At 42.7% G+C, this 16,500-nt stretch overlaps 2 protein-coding genes across 2 annotated transcripts; one reads left to right on the forward strand and one right to left on the reverse strand.

Moving 5' to 3' along the window:
- Positions 1-373: 373 nt before the first annotated feature.
- On the forward strand, positions 374-3,460 carry LOC308106286 (ubiquitin-like modifier-activating enzyme 6; the record flags this gene model as incomplete). Its single annotated transcript, XM_080457336.1, has 1 exon — positions 374-3,460. The coding sequence occupies one exon, from the start codon at positions 374-376 to the stop codon at positions 3,458-3,460; it is 3,087 nt and encodes a 1,028-aa protein (XP_080313462.1).
- A 6,867-nt stretch (positions 3,461-10,327) lies between these two features.
- Positions 10,328-15,257, reverse strand: LOC308103808 (CD209 antigen-like protein C). The gene is made up of 5 exons (XM_080453982.1): positions 15,094-15,257; positions 14,625-14,717; positions 12,372-12,574; positions 11,810-11,916; positions 10,328-11,345 (listed from the first exon to the last, which is right to left on the reverse strand). Exons 1-5 carry the CDS (start codon positions 15,212-15,214, stop codon positions 11,201-11,203), a joined length of 669 nt encoding a protein of 222 aa, XP_080310108.1. The 5' UTR covers positions 15,215-15,257; the 3' UTR covers positions 10,328-11,200.
- Positions 15,258-16,500: the final 1,243 nt, after the last annotated feature.

Here is a 16,500-nt window from a genome sequence, read left to right on the forward strand (position 1 = left end):
GTTTTCTGCCCCCGGGTTGGCGTAACTCTTTCATACAAGGCTCTGGTCCATACTGTATGTGGATATTAGTGACATCACAGATGACTGATGTCATACCATAGTTGACATATGCTGGGTGCTGCATATATGGAGATCCCACGTGATAGTACTGACATCATAGTCTGGCCTCCATTAAGTATTCTGACAACGGGTACAGCCAATCACAGGGATCTGAGGCAGGTGACATCATCAAAGTACGTCATGATGCGTTTGGTAGAATTGAGTATAAAAGCTTTGGTGAATTCAATCCAGATTCGCACAAACTGATCTTAGTTCAAACTTTCAGCTTGAATTCTATTGGACCCGTTATTTAACTCCCTCATCCGCTCCCACCATGGCAGAAGATTCAATGGAGATTGATGACTCTCTCTACAGCCGCCAGCGCTATGTTCTAGGAGACAGCGCTATGCAACAGATGGCCCAGTCCTCTGTGTTCCTCAGTGGAATGGGAGGGGTGGGAGTAGAGATCGCCAAGAATATCGTGTTGGCCGGCGTGAAGGCCGTCACTCTCCATGACACCAAGCAGTGTGAAACCTGCGATTTGGGCTCCAACTTCTTCATCCGCCAACAGGACGTGGCGAGCCAGAGAAAAAGAGTGGAGGCGGTCTTGCCTCAGGTAGCGGAGTTGAACCCATACGTCCACGTGGACATGTCTTCCTCTGCTCTGGATCACAGTACCGACCTCAGTTTCCTTAGAAGATACCAATGTGTGATTCTGACCGAAGCCAGGTTGAGCCTGCAGAAGAGAGTGAACGAGTTCTGCCACTCGCAACAACCTCCTATCAGATTCATTGGATGTGATGCCTATGGGGTTTGCGCGCGGCTGTTCTGTGATTTCGGGGACGAGTTTGAGGTGTCGGACCCCACGGGGGAGGAGCCTAAAGGGGTCTTCATCCAAAGCGTCACTCAGGACGACCCTGGAGTCGTGACCTGTATGGACAGTCGCACCCACGGCCTGGAGACGGGCCAGGGTGTCTCCTTCAGAGAGGTCCACGGCATGGAGGAACTCAACGGCACTACAAGGCAGGTCACAGTCCTTTCGCCGGACAGTTTCTCAATCGGGGACACTTCCCACTTGCAACCATATGCACACGGAGGGTCTTTTGTCCTCGTGAAAACTCCTAAAACCTACAGCTTTGAGACCATGGAGAGACAGCTGTGTGATCCCCAGCTGCTGATCCCAGACTTCAGTAAGCCAGAGGCCCCGCTACAGATCCACGCCGCCATGCTGGCCCTGGACGCCTTCCAAGAGCAACAAGGCAGACTGCCCAACACTGGGTGTTTACAGGACGCTGAGGTTTTGGTGAAGCTCGCCGAGGAAGAAGTCAACGCAAGGCTCAAGGACAAAGCTCCGGTGAATGCCGAGTTGGTGCGCTGTCTCTCCAGGACGGCGAGGGGAGTCCTTCCTCCTTTGGCGGCGGCCATAGGAGGCCTGGCCAGTCAGGAGGTCCTCAAGGCTCTCACGGGGAAGTTCACTCCCCTGCAGCAGTGGTTTTACCTGGATGCCGTCGAGGTTGTGCAACCTCTTCAGTCTCTCTCTGCCGAGGAGTTTGCCCCCAGGGGCGATCGGTACGACGGACTGCGAGCCTGCATCGGCGAATCCATGTGTTTGAAGCTGCACGAGCTCAGGGTCTTCATGGTGGGCTGCGGAGCCATTGGCTGTGAGATGCTGAAGAACTTCGCCCTGCTCGGCGTGGGATTGGCCAAAAGTTCGGGAGAGGTGTGCGTCACGGACCCCGATCTGATAGAGAAGTCGAACCTGAACCGACAGTTTCTCTTCAGACCACATCACATACAGAAACCCAAGAGCACCACGGCGGCTGCGGCCACTCTAGAGATCAACCCAGAGCTGCGGGTGGACGCTCACCTCAACAAGGTGTGTGCGGAGACCGAGGGCGTCTACGGCGACTCCTTCTACTCACGCCTGCAGTTGGTCGTCATGGCGCTGGATAACGTGGAAGCGCGCAAATACACAGATAGTCGTTGTGTGACCAACAATAAACCTCTTCTGGACTCCGGCACCATGGGTACCAAAGGACACACTGAAATCATCGTGCCGAACCTGACGGAGTCCTACAATAGCCACAAAGACCCCGCAGAGGAGGAGTTCCCCATGTGCACTCTCAAGTCCTTCCCCGCGGTCATAGAGCACGCCATCCAGTGGGCTAAAGACAAGTTTGATAACATGTTCGTCCTCAAGCCCTCCGTGTATAACCTATTCTGGCAGGACCACTCCTCGCCCGAAGCAGTGCTGCAGAAGATGCAAGCAAGGCAGAGTTTGGACAAAGCTTTCCAAGTCATTAAGCTGTTAGGCAGGCGACCCAGTCAGTGGGAGCAGTGTGTCGCTCTGGGCCGCCTCAAGTTTGAGAAGTATTTCAAGAGAAAGGCATTGCAACTGTTGCACACGTTCCCCATGGACACACGGTTAAAAGACGGAGGCCTGTTTTGGCAGTCCCCCAAACGACCTCCATCGCCTATTGAATTTGACTTGAAAGACTCTGTGCACTTGGGTTTTGTCGTCAGCACAGCGCGGCTCTTTGCAGGAATCTACAGCGTCCCCTACTCAGAGAAGGATCTTACAGAAGAGGCCATTGCCAGGATTCTCATTGATGTCCAGATTCCACAATATCAGCCTTCAGAAAGAATTATAGAAACGGATGAAGCCGTGAAAAAGTCTGATCAAGTGGAAATGTCGCACAGCAGTGAAGTGGAAAGGCAGGCTATCACGCAGCTAGAGGAAGCCATCGCTGCTAAAGTCACACCAGGGACGTTACAGATGATCCCGCTGCAGTTCGAGAAGGACGACGACAGTAACGGCCACATAGACTTTGTTGCCTCGGCGTCGGCTCTGAGAGCCAGGATGTACTCCATCGAGGCCGCCGACCGACTCAAGACCAAGCTCATCGCGGGCAAGATCATCCCCGCTATCGCCACGGCGACCGCCATGGTCGCCGGACTGGTGGCTCTAGAGCTGATAAAGGTGGTGGGAGGCTACGAGTTTGAATCCTTCAAGAACTGCTTCTTTAACCTGGCCATCCCCGTGGTTGTATTCACAGAGACCGCTGCGGTAAAGAGGCAACACATCAGGGACAACATTTATTTCTCCCTTTGGGACCGTTGGACTGTCCACGGTCACAAGGACTTCACTCTGTCTGACTTCATAAATGCAGTGAGGGAGAAGTACGGCATTGAGCCCACCATGGTGTTTCACGGTAATAAGATGCTCTATGTGCCTCCTGCTTTGCCTGGATTTGGCAAGAGACTCAAGCTCACGATGCACAAACTACTCAAGCCATCGGCGGAGCAGCGTTACGTGGACTTGGCCGTGTCGTTTGCCCCAGAGATTGACGGCGACGAGCAACTCGCTGGACCCCCGGTGAGGTACAACTTCAGCCGGGACAAGGATAGCGAGATGTCCTGAAGCCCCTTCCTAAACGCCACTCTTCAACCTCAACCTCTTATGTCCTTAAACTTTTTATTACCTTGGGCCAGGGCCCAAGAGCTTTCCCCATCCCAAGCCCCCCTGTAACCACACAACTCCAGTTGTGTGGGCCTTACCTGTTCATGTTGTTCGTCTCTCATTTTTTCTACTCTAGTTGAATGCACCTGTCTATCTGTGTCAATACTGCCTGAACCCACCAAGTGGAGGCCACAAGGGGGGGCAATTGGAAAGGAGAGGAAGACGACAACAACTACAAACAAATAAAAAAGAGCAAAAGCAAAACAATCATAAAAAGATAGATTCAAAACTTTTGAAAATATTGAAAATAACAGATCTACACCTGATGCAACAGCATGTGGCCAGAAGGCTTCATATTCCTCCAGTGGTAAAACAAAAGTAATACATTTTTTAAAAGGACTTCATACATTAAAAAGAAAATCAAAGAAAGTCAAAGACACATTGTGATGTGTTGTGAGCTTGTAGATCGGCTATTTTCAATAATTTGCATTGTAGGCTATACCCACCCTTACACCCCTAAGGGGAAAAGGTGGCCCTTAATGCCATAACTCATAAGAAATGTATCAGACATTATAATACAGCAAGAGAAGGTACCCATTCTAAGTATCAGGAGCAGTGGGTGCTACACCTCTGGTAGCTGTTAGGGGTTTATAGTCTTGGTCAGGGACACCATAACAGCACACAACTCGTCGCGTTGTGAGCTTGTAGATCGGCTATTTTCAGCATGCAAGTGTAAAATCAGCCATTATGACGCCCATCAAGGCACCGACAAAATACATTTTTGTCGACAAACTCAACTGTAGATTTAGTCTACTAAAATCTTATGATATTTAGTCGACTAAAACTAAAACTTTTCAGATGACTAAAATATGACTAAAAATAAACGACATTTTATTCAAAAGGCTATGACTAAACTAAATCAGAATTTGCTGTCAAAATTGACACTGTCCTGCGGGGGGGATTCAGTTCAAAAGCAGTCATAGCAGTAAAGGATACTAAGAACAGATACAGAAAAAGGAGATACTGGGGTTCCATTGAGAAATTCTATAAAACTTGGCAGCCCTTTATTGACTATGTAGAGGCCAGGCGATGAATGTCCTCTGGTTTATTGCGGTTTAATATGAGATGTCATAATTTTTCAGCCATAAAAAAAACCCCAAAAGAAACCAGCCTTTGTATGTTTTTGTATTGTTTGTCTAATTGTGTATTGTAACAGTGGGGTGGGATTGGGTCTATTTACAATAATTAGTAATTGATTTCTAATATTACTATGTGTACCTACCTCTATTTGTTCAATGTCTATCAACATTGTATAAAAAACTAATACACGCACTTTAAAAAAATGGAAAGAAAAAGGAGATACAGCTACGGGTAGCAAAACAAAAAAGAATAATGAAAAAACGACTGCAAATTCGGCGTGCTCATCCCCGACGCCCCGAGGGAGTGCGGTGTCCCACGTTAAGTCCGTCAGATTATCAATCGGTGGCTGTCCAGGCCCGCCAATTCGACCGATATGCCAAATTATTTTAATTATGAGCATGTTATAATGGTCTGTCTGTTGGGTAGCCATAAGTTATAGCATACAGGCTAAGTTATATCCTATGACTCCTAACTGTTAAAAAAAAATATTCCTGGCCTTCGGCTGTCCAGCCTGGCGGAGATAATGAATCTTGAACCTTTGACTCAACTGAGGTTGTGTAATGAATACTGAACATTGTATTGTTGTTCTAACAAGGCAGACAGCTGCATACACACGCACGCACGCACCACGCACGCGCACACACACACACACACACACACACACACACACACACACACACACACACACACACACACACACACACACACACACACACACACACACACACACACACACACACACAGCTGTATCAGAACATGGCCATGCTGTTTTGTTGATTTGACTGTATTTTTTATACGCATTCTAAAAACCAGTCACTATAGGTGGTTGCAGAGTAACTGCATTATCAATACAGCAATTCATTGATACTAAAACTATTACTTTTGAATACCTAGATATTTTAAGTAAGTACTCCAGTACTTTTACTTGGAGAGAAGTAATATTTGACCCAGAGTATCTATCCTATTTGTGTACATTGTGTTAGCAACAGCTGCATACTTTGACTTATTGTTGTGTCGAGAGTCATTTAATGGATATGGCCTGATCTGCTGTAAAGCCTAAAAGCAGAGGTTGTGTAATGAACACTGAACATTGTATTGTCATCCTAACCAGGCAAACAACTGCAAACTTTCACCTTGACTTGTGTCCAGAGAGTAATTTACTGGAAATCACTTGATCTGCTGAAACGCCAGCAACTATAAGACTTCCCGGTGGATGATCTCTTCAGAATAAGAGTACCCTCTAGAGTAAACAGAATTAAGCCATTGAAAAACTATTCATTTGCATATTAAAACTATAAATTAAGCATTCAAACAAAGCTATAAAACTAATTATGTTTCTTTGTACTTTTGAGGTCAGGGGCCATAGGCGGATTAACCCTTTGTGGTGCCCAGTGGGACTTGGCACAAGGGCTGGCAACTACCTGAAATTCAAATAAGGGACACCCATTCCGGGCATCGATTATTTCAAAGAAAAACAAGCCTCAGCAGTGCTGCAGGCTGATCACCTCCCTGCCTCACTCCATTGATGCAGTCATTTGTGTAAAAGAAGACCCCATGCTGAGTATTGAGTGCATAATGAATGAATATAATATAAGAAACATGTTTGATGAAACTGAATACCTTAACACTCTGAAGAAAATGCCTCCAATATCCTTTCCCTTGATGTGACAATGTGACAAATATAATTCAAATATTTGTGTATTATTAATTGTACGTTAGTAATACAAGTATAATAATAATCAATAATAGCACATATACTATGTGTTATGTTTTGTTAAAATAAGAGTTTAGCTGTATATTAATGTAGTAATCATACAAAAAAAACACTTGACTTAAAATGACAGCCTTTGGCTGCCAGCTACCTCTCCAGCAGAACTTTCCATTGTCATAGTAGTAGAACGCAGAATCATTGTGGTAGATTCTAATTGCATTGAACATATCGGTATGTCTTTCTGACCTCCGTGCAGGATGCACGGAACTCTCCAGGCCGGGTCATTAGACCGTTCAGATTGGATCTGAGATCAGCGAAATACATCGCCAGCCCTGAGATCGGCGGGCTGGAGAACATGCGCTCCACGTACTCATTGTTGTAAGAAGCGATATCCTGGGAAGAATGAGGGCAGATTATATATGTTCAAAAACTCCCGATACCGTGCGTCAATATCTTTTTGCAATCAATTTCCACGCGCTTCTCTGTTTCTTTGTCCTCAATTGAGCAAAGGTCGCGGCAATCATGGTTCCCATAAAAAGCAGTCTGAATCTCACAGTGGTGTTCTACATTAAATCTGGTGGTGGAGATCTTGTACTGCTTGTACTTGTCCAGCAGCTCGGCCAGTCTCGCCCGGTAGAAATCGACGGCGTTGCGAGCGGCAGCGCGCTGGGGTCTGGAGCAGTCCATCCCGCACTCCGAGTGCTTGATGTTGGCCATGTGCGCCAGCAGCAGCACATGGAAGGCAGCCCCGTTCCCCCACTGCTTCAGATAGCGGCTGGTCATCTGTCCGCTCATCATCATGACAGTCCGGAGGGAGGTCAGCTGTCTGCTGAGAATCCCCTTCGTGCCACTTCCAAATGATGCGCTGCCGCATGGTTATCGATGCCGATGGCCGCTTCCTTCATGTAGTGGTCCATGGTGACGCGGATCTCGTTGGACTTCTCATCATTGAAGACGCGCTGTAGCATTTCTCTCGTGTCGCTCTTCTTCTTCTCCGGCGTCCCCGCACTGAACCCAGGCATCATCATCTCCAGGAACATGGAGATGATCAGCGCACCGAGCCCCACGCCGTTGGGTACCCTGCTCAACGGCGTCAGTGCTGCGCCTAAGCTGTTGATGTAGTCGGGGAGTTTGTCGAATCTATTCGCGTCGGCCAACGTTTCCATATAGTACTGCTGTAAAACCTGGTCTGAATTGGGAGAGGAGTACTTCTGCAACGAAACGTCTATGCTCACGTCAGGCAGCGTGCTTTGCCCGGCTGTCTGTAGTACATCTTGAATCTCGCACGGCAAAGTGACTGTATTCCCATACTTGGCTCCCAGCTGTTATGTGCTGAGTCAGAGTGCTTGTGTCAGCTGTGTTCTCTGCTGGGATACATGAGAGCTGTGTTCTGCTGGCAACTATAAGCCAGCAACTATAAGACTTCCGGTGGATGATCTCTTCAGAATAAGAGCATCCTCTATGGATATTCAAAGGGTGGCCCGCGGGCCAAATACAACCCGCGGGGACATTTCTTGTGGCCTCTGGAGCAATTTATCGATTTTCAATTAATAATAAATAAAATAAAAACCTACATAAACAAATACAATCTCCCATTACTGTGATAATATATACAGCAGCACCATGCAAGTTAAAATGCACAACTATTAAATCAATAAAAGTTTTATTAATAAATGTTTGCATACCCGCAGTTCCTCCCCAGCCCAGCATTACGGCAGGTGCATCCAACATCCAATCACCACACAGGTGCATCCAACATTCAATCACCACACAGCACCATGGTGGGAAAAGTAGCTCACATTTCTTAAGTAAAAGTATCAATACTGCGCTGTAGAAATCTGATACAAGTAAAAGTCCGGAATTCAAAGTTTACTTGAGTAAAGTACAAGTATTGGCATCCAAATGTACTTAAAAGTACCAAAAGTAGAAAGTAGGCTACTCATTATGCAGCCTGTCCCATTTCACACGTTTTCAAATGAATACAATCTTTTGAAAACAGCAGATCTGAGGTCCCATACAGCCGTGTGTGTGTGTGTGTGTGTGTGTGTGTGTGTGTGTGTGTGTGTGTGTGTGTGTGTGTGTGTGTGTGTGTGTGTGTGTGTGTGTGTGTGTGGGGAGTGGTCGCAGCTAGTGTCAGATATAAGTAAGGAAAAAACAATCTTGTGAACCACTGCTCTATAGACCGAGCTTTCACCAACTAGACAACACTATATTCTCCTCTGAAGCAAAAGGTAATTATGGTTTTGAATGTTTCATTTGTTTTTTTATCTTTCATTCATTTTGACTTCAACTTTTAATTACGTTTTTTATAGCATTTGCCAGTTTCGTTCTTATTTTGTGAAAAAGGCTTAGATTTTGTTTGTTTTTATTTGTTTTAGTGTTGGTTTTAGTTGTTTGATTGTAATATGGGGCATTCAGGGGTGGGATTTAAAAAGCTCAGAACATTTGTGTAAATAGCAGATCTACAAGCAACGACGCGTTGTAAGCTTGTAGATCTGCTATTTTGCTATTTTTAAAGAAAAACATTTCTTTATGATTTTAGTTATTTTTGTAAACAGACAATACAGTTTAAGTTAGTCGTCATTGTTTTTTTGTGAAGCCTATTTGTATTTTTATTTCAGTTAACTCAAATATTTTGTCAATTCTAGTTTCCGTTATTTCATTGTTTTCGGTTAACTGTAACAACCCTGCTCTGAAGGTCTACACCAAGGACTACCCAAAATGACATGTAATTATTTGTGCTGCGGACCCCCCATTATCTAAAAAATGTTTTGTGCCAGGGACCTCCTCCAGAAGCAAAGATTTGGGTAAAAAAATCATATTGTATCATATCATCATATAACATAAAACATCGTAATACTAATAAGTAAGGACACTTCTCAGGACAAGCTAAATAAACAGACAATTGTTCAAAACAGTGTTCTTTATTGTTGATTGACAGCAACATGGGTAACTCTTCATTATAGACATTAGAAATAAAGATGCGCTGGTGACTGTTTCAGCACCTTGGAGAGCGCCCGGTGCCCGCTGGAGTTAAACACGACCGGGAACGCATCTGTGTCATTTTAAGATTTCTTTGGGCTATTCAAAAATAGCAGATCTACAAGCTCATAGCACGGCAGCTTGTAGATCAATCTTGGAATATACTGTATATACTTTTTAAAGCGAACATTTTAACTCAAATCTTTGCTTCTGGGGATTCTGCAAATGTCTTAAACCCTAACAGTTTTTTTGAAAAAAAAAAAAAGATTTGTCTGCGGACATCTCAAAATATGTTGTTCCAGGGACCCCCAGAAGCAAAGATTTTAGTCAAAAATGTTTGCTTTAAAAATATATATATTCAAAGATTTGCACACATTTTCACGATTTTTCAAAAATAGCAGATCTACAAGCTCGTAGCGCGGCACTCGGTGCTGCGCTATGAGCTTGTATATCTGCTATTTTTTAACAGCCAAAGACATCTAAAATGACACAGATGCGTTCCCGGTCTTAATGGGTTAACTCCGGTTCTGTTTAGAGATGTACAGATACAACCGTTTTTTCTTCCCGATACCGATACCGATATAAGTACAAGTTAGTAAAATAATGTAAATAGTACAGTAAGAGTATAAAACATGTAACATCAACTGAAGCATTCAGAATATTACTGTAAATGAAATATCATCGTGTGATAAATGACGTGGTATTGCAGGTATCGTGGTATACTCGCCGATACCGATACCAACATTTTAGGCAGCGTTGATTGAAAGTAACGGTACATTTACTAAAGTACTTGAGTACAACTTCAAGTTACTTTTACCTTACTTGTCCTTTCCCAGTCTACTAGGCCAGTGGTTCTCAAACCTTTTCATGTCAAGGACCCCCAGGTTGATAAATATTTGGCCGCGGACCCCCATCTGAAAATATGTTGTGCCAAGGACCCCCAGAAGCAAAGATTTGTGTTAAAAATGTTCACTAATATTCGAGTTTTTTGAAAAATAGCAGATCTACAAGCTCATAGCGGCGGCACTCGGTGCCGTGCTATGAGCTTGTATGTCTGCTATTTTTGAATAGCCAAAGTATAAAAGGTTAAGGTGGTTAAAATTATTGTGATGCTACAGTATATTAACACATTTTGCTGGGGACCCCCTGGAACCCCCCCAAGGACCACTGGGGGTCCCCGGACCCCACTTTAAGAACCAATGTACTAGGCTTCTACTGCTAAAACTCAACATACATTACTGCCAACCATTTTCTAAAAAAGCATACACCGTTTGTTTGATCTTCAAGGAAGCCAATGTTACATTTGAGTATGATGTATTAACCAGCTTGCTAGGAACTTGCTTGAGCTATAATCCAACACAAAATTAGATTGTGCTTTATTTTTGGTTATCCTTATATGATTACTGCATTTGAAAGGTCAAGGTGAAAATGGAGAAAAGATTGAGATGTACTAATTTGAAACTCTCAGTTAAATTAACACTATGGATTTTACTGTGTATCAACAAGTTGAGAATTTAAATTACACTGGATGTTTCTATTCAGGGATTGTATCCCCCTTTATGGAATACACATTATGGTGCAACCTAAATTAATAACTCTAGATGTAAACAATTATATCATTTGGCAGCTTGCCACATTTGATTCTTATTGAAGTGAGATGATAATTTTATATCGTCTCTTTCGGGTAGAAACCATCCGAAACAACAAAAAAAAGCACTTTTGATGCCTTTTGATGCCTTTGTGGGACGCTGTAATATGATCAAGTTGGGTTATTCATTTTAGAAAAAAACACTAAGAAGTTAGAATATGGAGATAGGAGGTTTCTGCCCGACAGATATATTTTGTTGTCACAGGTGCATCACCAACGTCTACCCTGTTTGTCTCTCACAGATCCAGGCTTCATACACACTGCAGTTAGCATCATTCAAGCCACGGAAACGATCCTGCGTACGGATGTCACCACAGTCCTCTCCACCAGCGGAGTCGTCAGGCTGTCCAGGGGCAAAGAACAACCTGAAAACACATATTCCATGATATCGTTGCTCTCAGGGCAGAAACCTCTTATCTGCACTTTTCAGAATGAAAGTTCCACTGTCAAGAAAGTTTAATGTTATTTCTGGTGTTTAATTATTATTTTAATTCTATGCCTGACCTTTTCTTATTGTGTGTACATTATTTTAATCCTTTATGCCCATGTTTTATGCATATGCTGCGCGTTTAGCTGGTGTTTGCTGTAAATGTTTATGTCTGACGTATCTCTTTTAATTGTGAAATTATTTGAACGCTGTCCTGCCTGAGAGAAGCACGTTGAACTGCATGAAAGGTGCATGAAAGGTGCTATACAAATGAAGTTTATTGTTATTATCATTGTCATTATTATCATTATTATTATTACAACTGGTCTCTAAAATAAAATTCTAACGAACCTGAAGCCCAAGTGAAAAATAAAAAATAAAAAAAGTGAATAGCTGCCTCACCCGTCAGCGATGATAACTGGGGTTCCATCCACCCACCTCCACCTTCCCTCCACCTGTCTGTCTGTCAGACCAATCCATGCTGCCCGGGTCAGGTTATGGAGAAACTCCTGTTGACACCACAAAGATGCTCATTAACAACTTTCAACATGGCCTCCCTGTTTCAGCTATTTGCCATACGACACGAGCCGGGTTTAAGTGGTTTAACAGACCACTTTCACAACACAGGAAGGCAGGTCACAGTTCAAATGTTTTTTCTAAATCAGTTCTCTTCACTTAAAGTTATATTTCACTTTAAAAAAAGAAAAACAAGGACGGGTGTTTTTGATGAATCTAATATGTAAAAAATTTAGTTTGAAGTTATAATGGGTTTGCATAGGAAGGGGGCGTGTCCGACAAAATTAATATCAATAATCTAAATACTGAATGAAGCAACTTAAAAACTGTCCGGGGGGCTCACAAAAGCCAAATGACCCACACATCCCTTTAAGTGTCAGGAATAGAGCTTAAAAGGTTTGGGGGTCCCCTGCTATGACCCTGGACTGGATGTCTGTGTGTGTCTGACCTGCTCCTCCCTGGTGTTGATGATGACCAGGTCAGCTCCTCTCTCCTGACAGTCCAGTCTGCTCCTGTCCCAGTCCCTCCTCTCTGAGGACACAAAGTAACAGCTGGAACCAAGCTGCCTCCAGTTCACAAAGCAGCTGCTGTTTGCGGCTACAGTTCTGTTGGGTTCCTCTGTGATGTTGACGAGGGAAACCACGCCATCAGCTGGGGACACAGATAACAACAATGCAGTTCAGTTAGTCAGTGAGTAAACCAGTGCTTCTCAAACCTTTTCAGATTTACATTTAAGACAGATTTACACATTGTGAGCTTGTAGATCTGCCATTTTCAAAGGTATACATATATATATATATATATATATATATATATATATATATATATATATATATATATAATATATATTGGCCCTTTGAAAATAGCAGATCTACAAGCTCACAATATATTAGTTAGACAAAATATATATATATATATATATATATATATATATATATATATATATATATATATATATATATAAATAATAGGGCTGAAGTGGTTAATGTATGTTTTGAGATAATAATCTAAATATGCAAAGTAACTAAACCTGTCAAATAATAGTATGGAGTAAAACATATCATATTTGGCTCTGAGATGTATAGTAGTGGAGTAGAAGTAAAAGTATTGAAAATGAGAAATACTGAAGAAAGTAAATCAAATTGTACTTAAGTACAGTACTTGAGTACATGTACTTAGTTACTTTACACCACTGATTTTAGCAAGGTGATACGTTGCAATCTACTGTCACAACAGCATATTGCATCATGATGCTCGGCGCTGTGTAATTCTGTCTGTGAAGACACAGGAAGACACAGGACCACCAATTAAACAACCCAATGCAAAACATGTAGGCCTACAACACAAACACATGTGTGCACATGTGACTTCAAGTCAAGTTAGACTTTTAAAATGTGTATACTGTTCTCTTTTAAAAGACTAACTAGGGACAAGTGTTGGAAATTATAGGCATAGCTTAATTCAAAGAATGTCAGTTCCGTGTTCTGATATTTGAACAGCAACTGTTTTAACCACCTCATACTGGGCACATCATTATAGGCTAAGTAAAAATTAAATAAATACAAATTGTGGAAAATAGCTGGAAGATAACAGATCTGTTATTTTCACAACTTAAAAAAAAAAGTTGTACTACTATCTTCAACGTTTGGAATACAGGGAGAAAAAGGAGTGGACCAAGTATAGACCTCTGGGGGACTCCATGCAGTCAACACAAGATATTGGGTTAGAATGCTAATTCTTTTAGATTGCACTATTGCCACTAGCCAATTAAATTAAATACTAAATCAGCCAAAACATAAGTAGGCTTAAGGATATTATGGAATAACATCAGTTGGGCCCAGATACATTTGATTGCCGCGTACTGTTCAAACATAGTGACTCTAGATGAAAGATAATTATAAAAAGAAAACACTCACTGATGACTTTACTATGGCAGGTGTTCCCAAATGATTTTGGGGGGTCCCCAGATGATTAGCTTGTTTAGCTCGTTTCAACCAACATACAGTATAGTATCTGCACATTTCTAAAGTGACAATTTAAGGACTTTTAATACCAAATTGGCCAAATTGTCAGATATTACGTAAGAAAGAGGCAAACATTGCACTGCAAGACGTTGTGAGCTTGTAGATCGGCTATTTTCACAATATTTATCTGTGGAACCGAGTCAAACTATACAATTCCAAGTGCTTGTCAGGGTGGGGGGTCCCCAGTTTAAATATGATTATTTTCACGGCCTGAAAGGTTTGGGAACCCTTGTACTATGGAATAAAAATGACCCAATGGAGTACCACTTATCCAAAGCGACTTACAATAAGTGCATTCAACATAGGTAGGGAACAAAACTACTAATCACCAGAAGTCTTAAGTGCATTTTCTGCAAAAACAAGCAACCAAGAGTATACCTAGCGCTAAGCCGGTAAAAGTGCAATATATCAGCTACCTACTTTCTTAAACAGATGAGACAAAATAGCAGAATCAAATGAGCAAGAGCTAAAACAAATAAGTGTATCGACTAAACAAACCATGGAAACAAGGACCTCAGCTTTTTGTCTCATCCCTTTTGTAGAGCCTTTTTTTTACTGTACTGACGAACTGTTATCAAATATGTTCATAATGTATTCAATCAATCAATCAATCAATCAATCATGTGATTGACAGTCAGATTTCCACACTACAAATAAAAGGTGACATTTGGACTCACGTGGGTCAGAGAGTCTCAGAGTGATGTTGAGAATACCCTGCAGGACGCAGAGCAGGCCGAAGCTCACATAGATCACTGTGAGGTACCTCTCCTCTGTATGACACACACACACACACACACGCACACGCGCACACACACACACACACACACGCACACGCACACGCACACGCACACGCACACGCACACGCACACACACACAGAGAGAGTGAATTATGATAAAAAATACATTTTTATTTAATTTTTTAAATGTGACATCTCCTTTTCCAGTTGAAAATCAGTTACTTTTGTGCAATACAGACAGGAAGTATATATGAAGTATGGTTTAGTTGCATGCCCTGTCGTGCAGACAAAAATTGCAGATCTGCAAGCTCACAACGTGTCAAGATGTGACACATTTTGAGCTTGCATGTGGATCAGCTATTTTTGGTGTGCAACACATATAAATCAAGCTTTAGAATGGAATGCCTACCTGTCTTGGATGCTCTCTGTGCACCAAGGTCCTCCTGCAGGGCTTCAGGAAAGGACAGCTCCTCATAAACACCCACCTCCACTGTGACTTCATTACCACCACCTGTGTGCAGAACTGCCATCTGGTTCAACCTTCTCTCCTCTTCTCTGGAGATTAATGGCCTATTAGCTTAGCCTGGTAAACACCCCCTCCCTCCGGAAATCTCATACATTGCATTGCATTTGGTTTCAGGAAGGAGGGTCTGGGATTGCTCACAGAGTAAAGCTGCCCGAACCGCTGCGCATACGAACCAATCAGCGGCTGCTAGGGGCGGGATCATCCAATCACCTGCTTAGTAGCTTGAAAAAATGAAACTCCGTCTGTCATCGATTCTGCGCCCGAAGTCTCAGATGCAAGTACGCTGTGAAACAAAATGTGTGTCGCAAGCTTCTTCCATTTGACGGAGTGAGGTTACTATTAGCTGTGGTTCAAGAAAAGTCACCTCAGTCTCTCTCTCTCTCTCTCTCTCTCTCTCTCTCTCTCTCTCTCTCTCTGTGTTGCCATGTCTGCTTATTATAACTCTCTGTCTCTCTCAGTATTGCCATGTCTGCTTATTATTAAGCAGACATGGGAACCAACGCTGAGAGAGACAGAGAATTAGTATAAATTAATATATATTTGTCCATGGACCCCCATCTGAAAATATTTGATGCATCATTAATTACTTTGTTAAAATCTGACTGGTAAATAGTAGAACAAAGCCCTTACATACACATATAGTAAATATTTGAGCTATCCTTATATTTATACATAGTTACTGCAGACAGACAGACAGACAGACAGACAGACAGACAGACAGACAGACAGATGTTTTCTAGCAACGGTTTTCAATTTCTCTTCTGACACGGAAATGTGACAAGACCTGGTGGTGGAGAGACAACAGACCAAACAGCTTTACACAATACGTTCGCGTTGTGCAGAAATGTGGAAACCAAGTGTTGTGCAGTGCACAGATAAATCTGGACCATAATCTGACCCATGTGACATTGTACTGAGACACTTCTTTCTTTAACCAGTCAACAACTTAGCCCATTAAAACCGGGAACCCATATCCGTGTAACCACTTCACCATTATTTTATACTTTGGCTATGATTTTTTTTTTGAAAATGTGTGCAAATCTTTGAATATATATATATTTTTAAAGTGATTTTTTTTTACTCAAATCTTTGCTTCTGGGAGGTCCCAAGAACAACATTCCGCGGCCAAATACATATAATTTTGGGGGCCACCACTGATTATAGCAACATAACTTTAAAAAAAAAAGACATTTATAGAATCCCCCAGAAGCAAAGATTTGAGTTACAAATGTTCGCTTTAACCGGTGCCGTGCTATGAGCTTGTAGATCTGTCTAATTTCTCTCTGCCAA

Source organism: Gymnoscopelus braueri (assembly GCF_963280865.1).
Source record: "Gymnoscopelus braueri genome assembly, chromosome: 2".
In the NCBI taxonomy this organism is placed as follows: Eukaryota; Metazoa; Chordata; class Actinopteri; order Myctophiformes; family Myctophidae; genus Gymnoscopelus; species Gymnoscopelus braueri.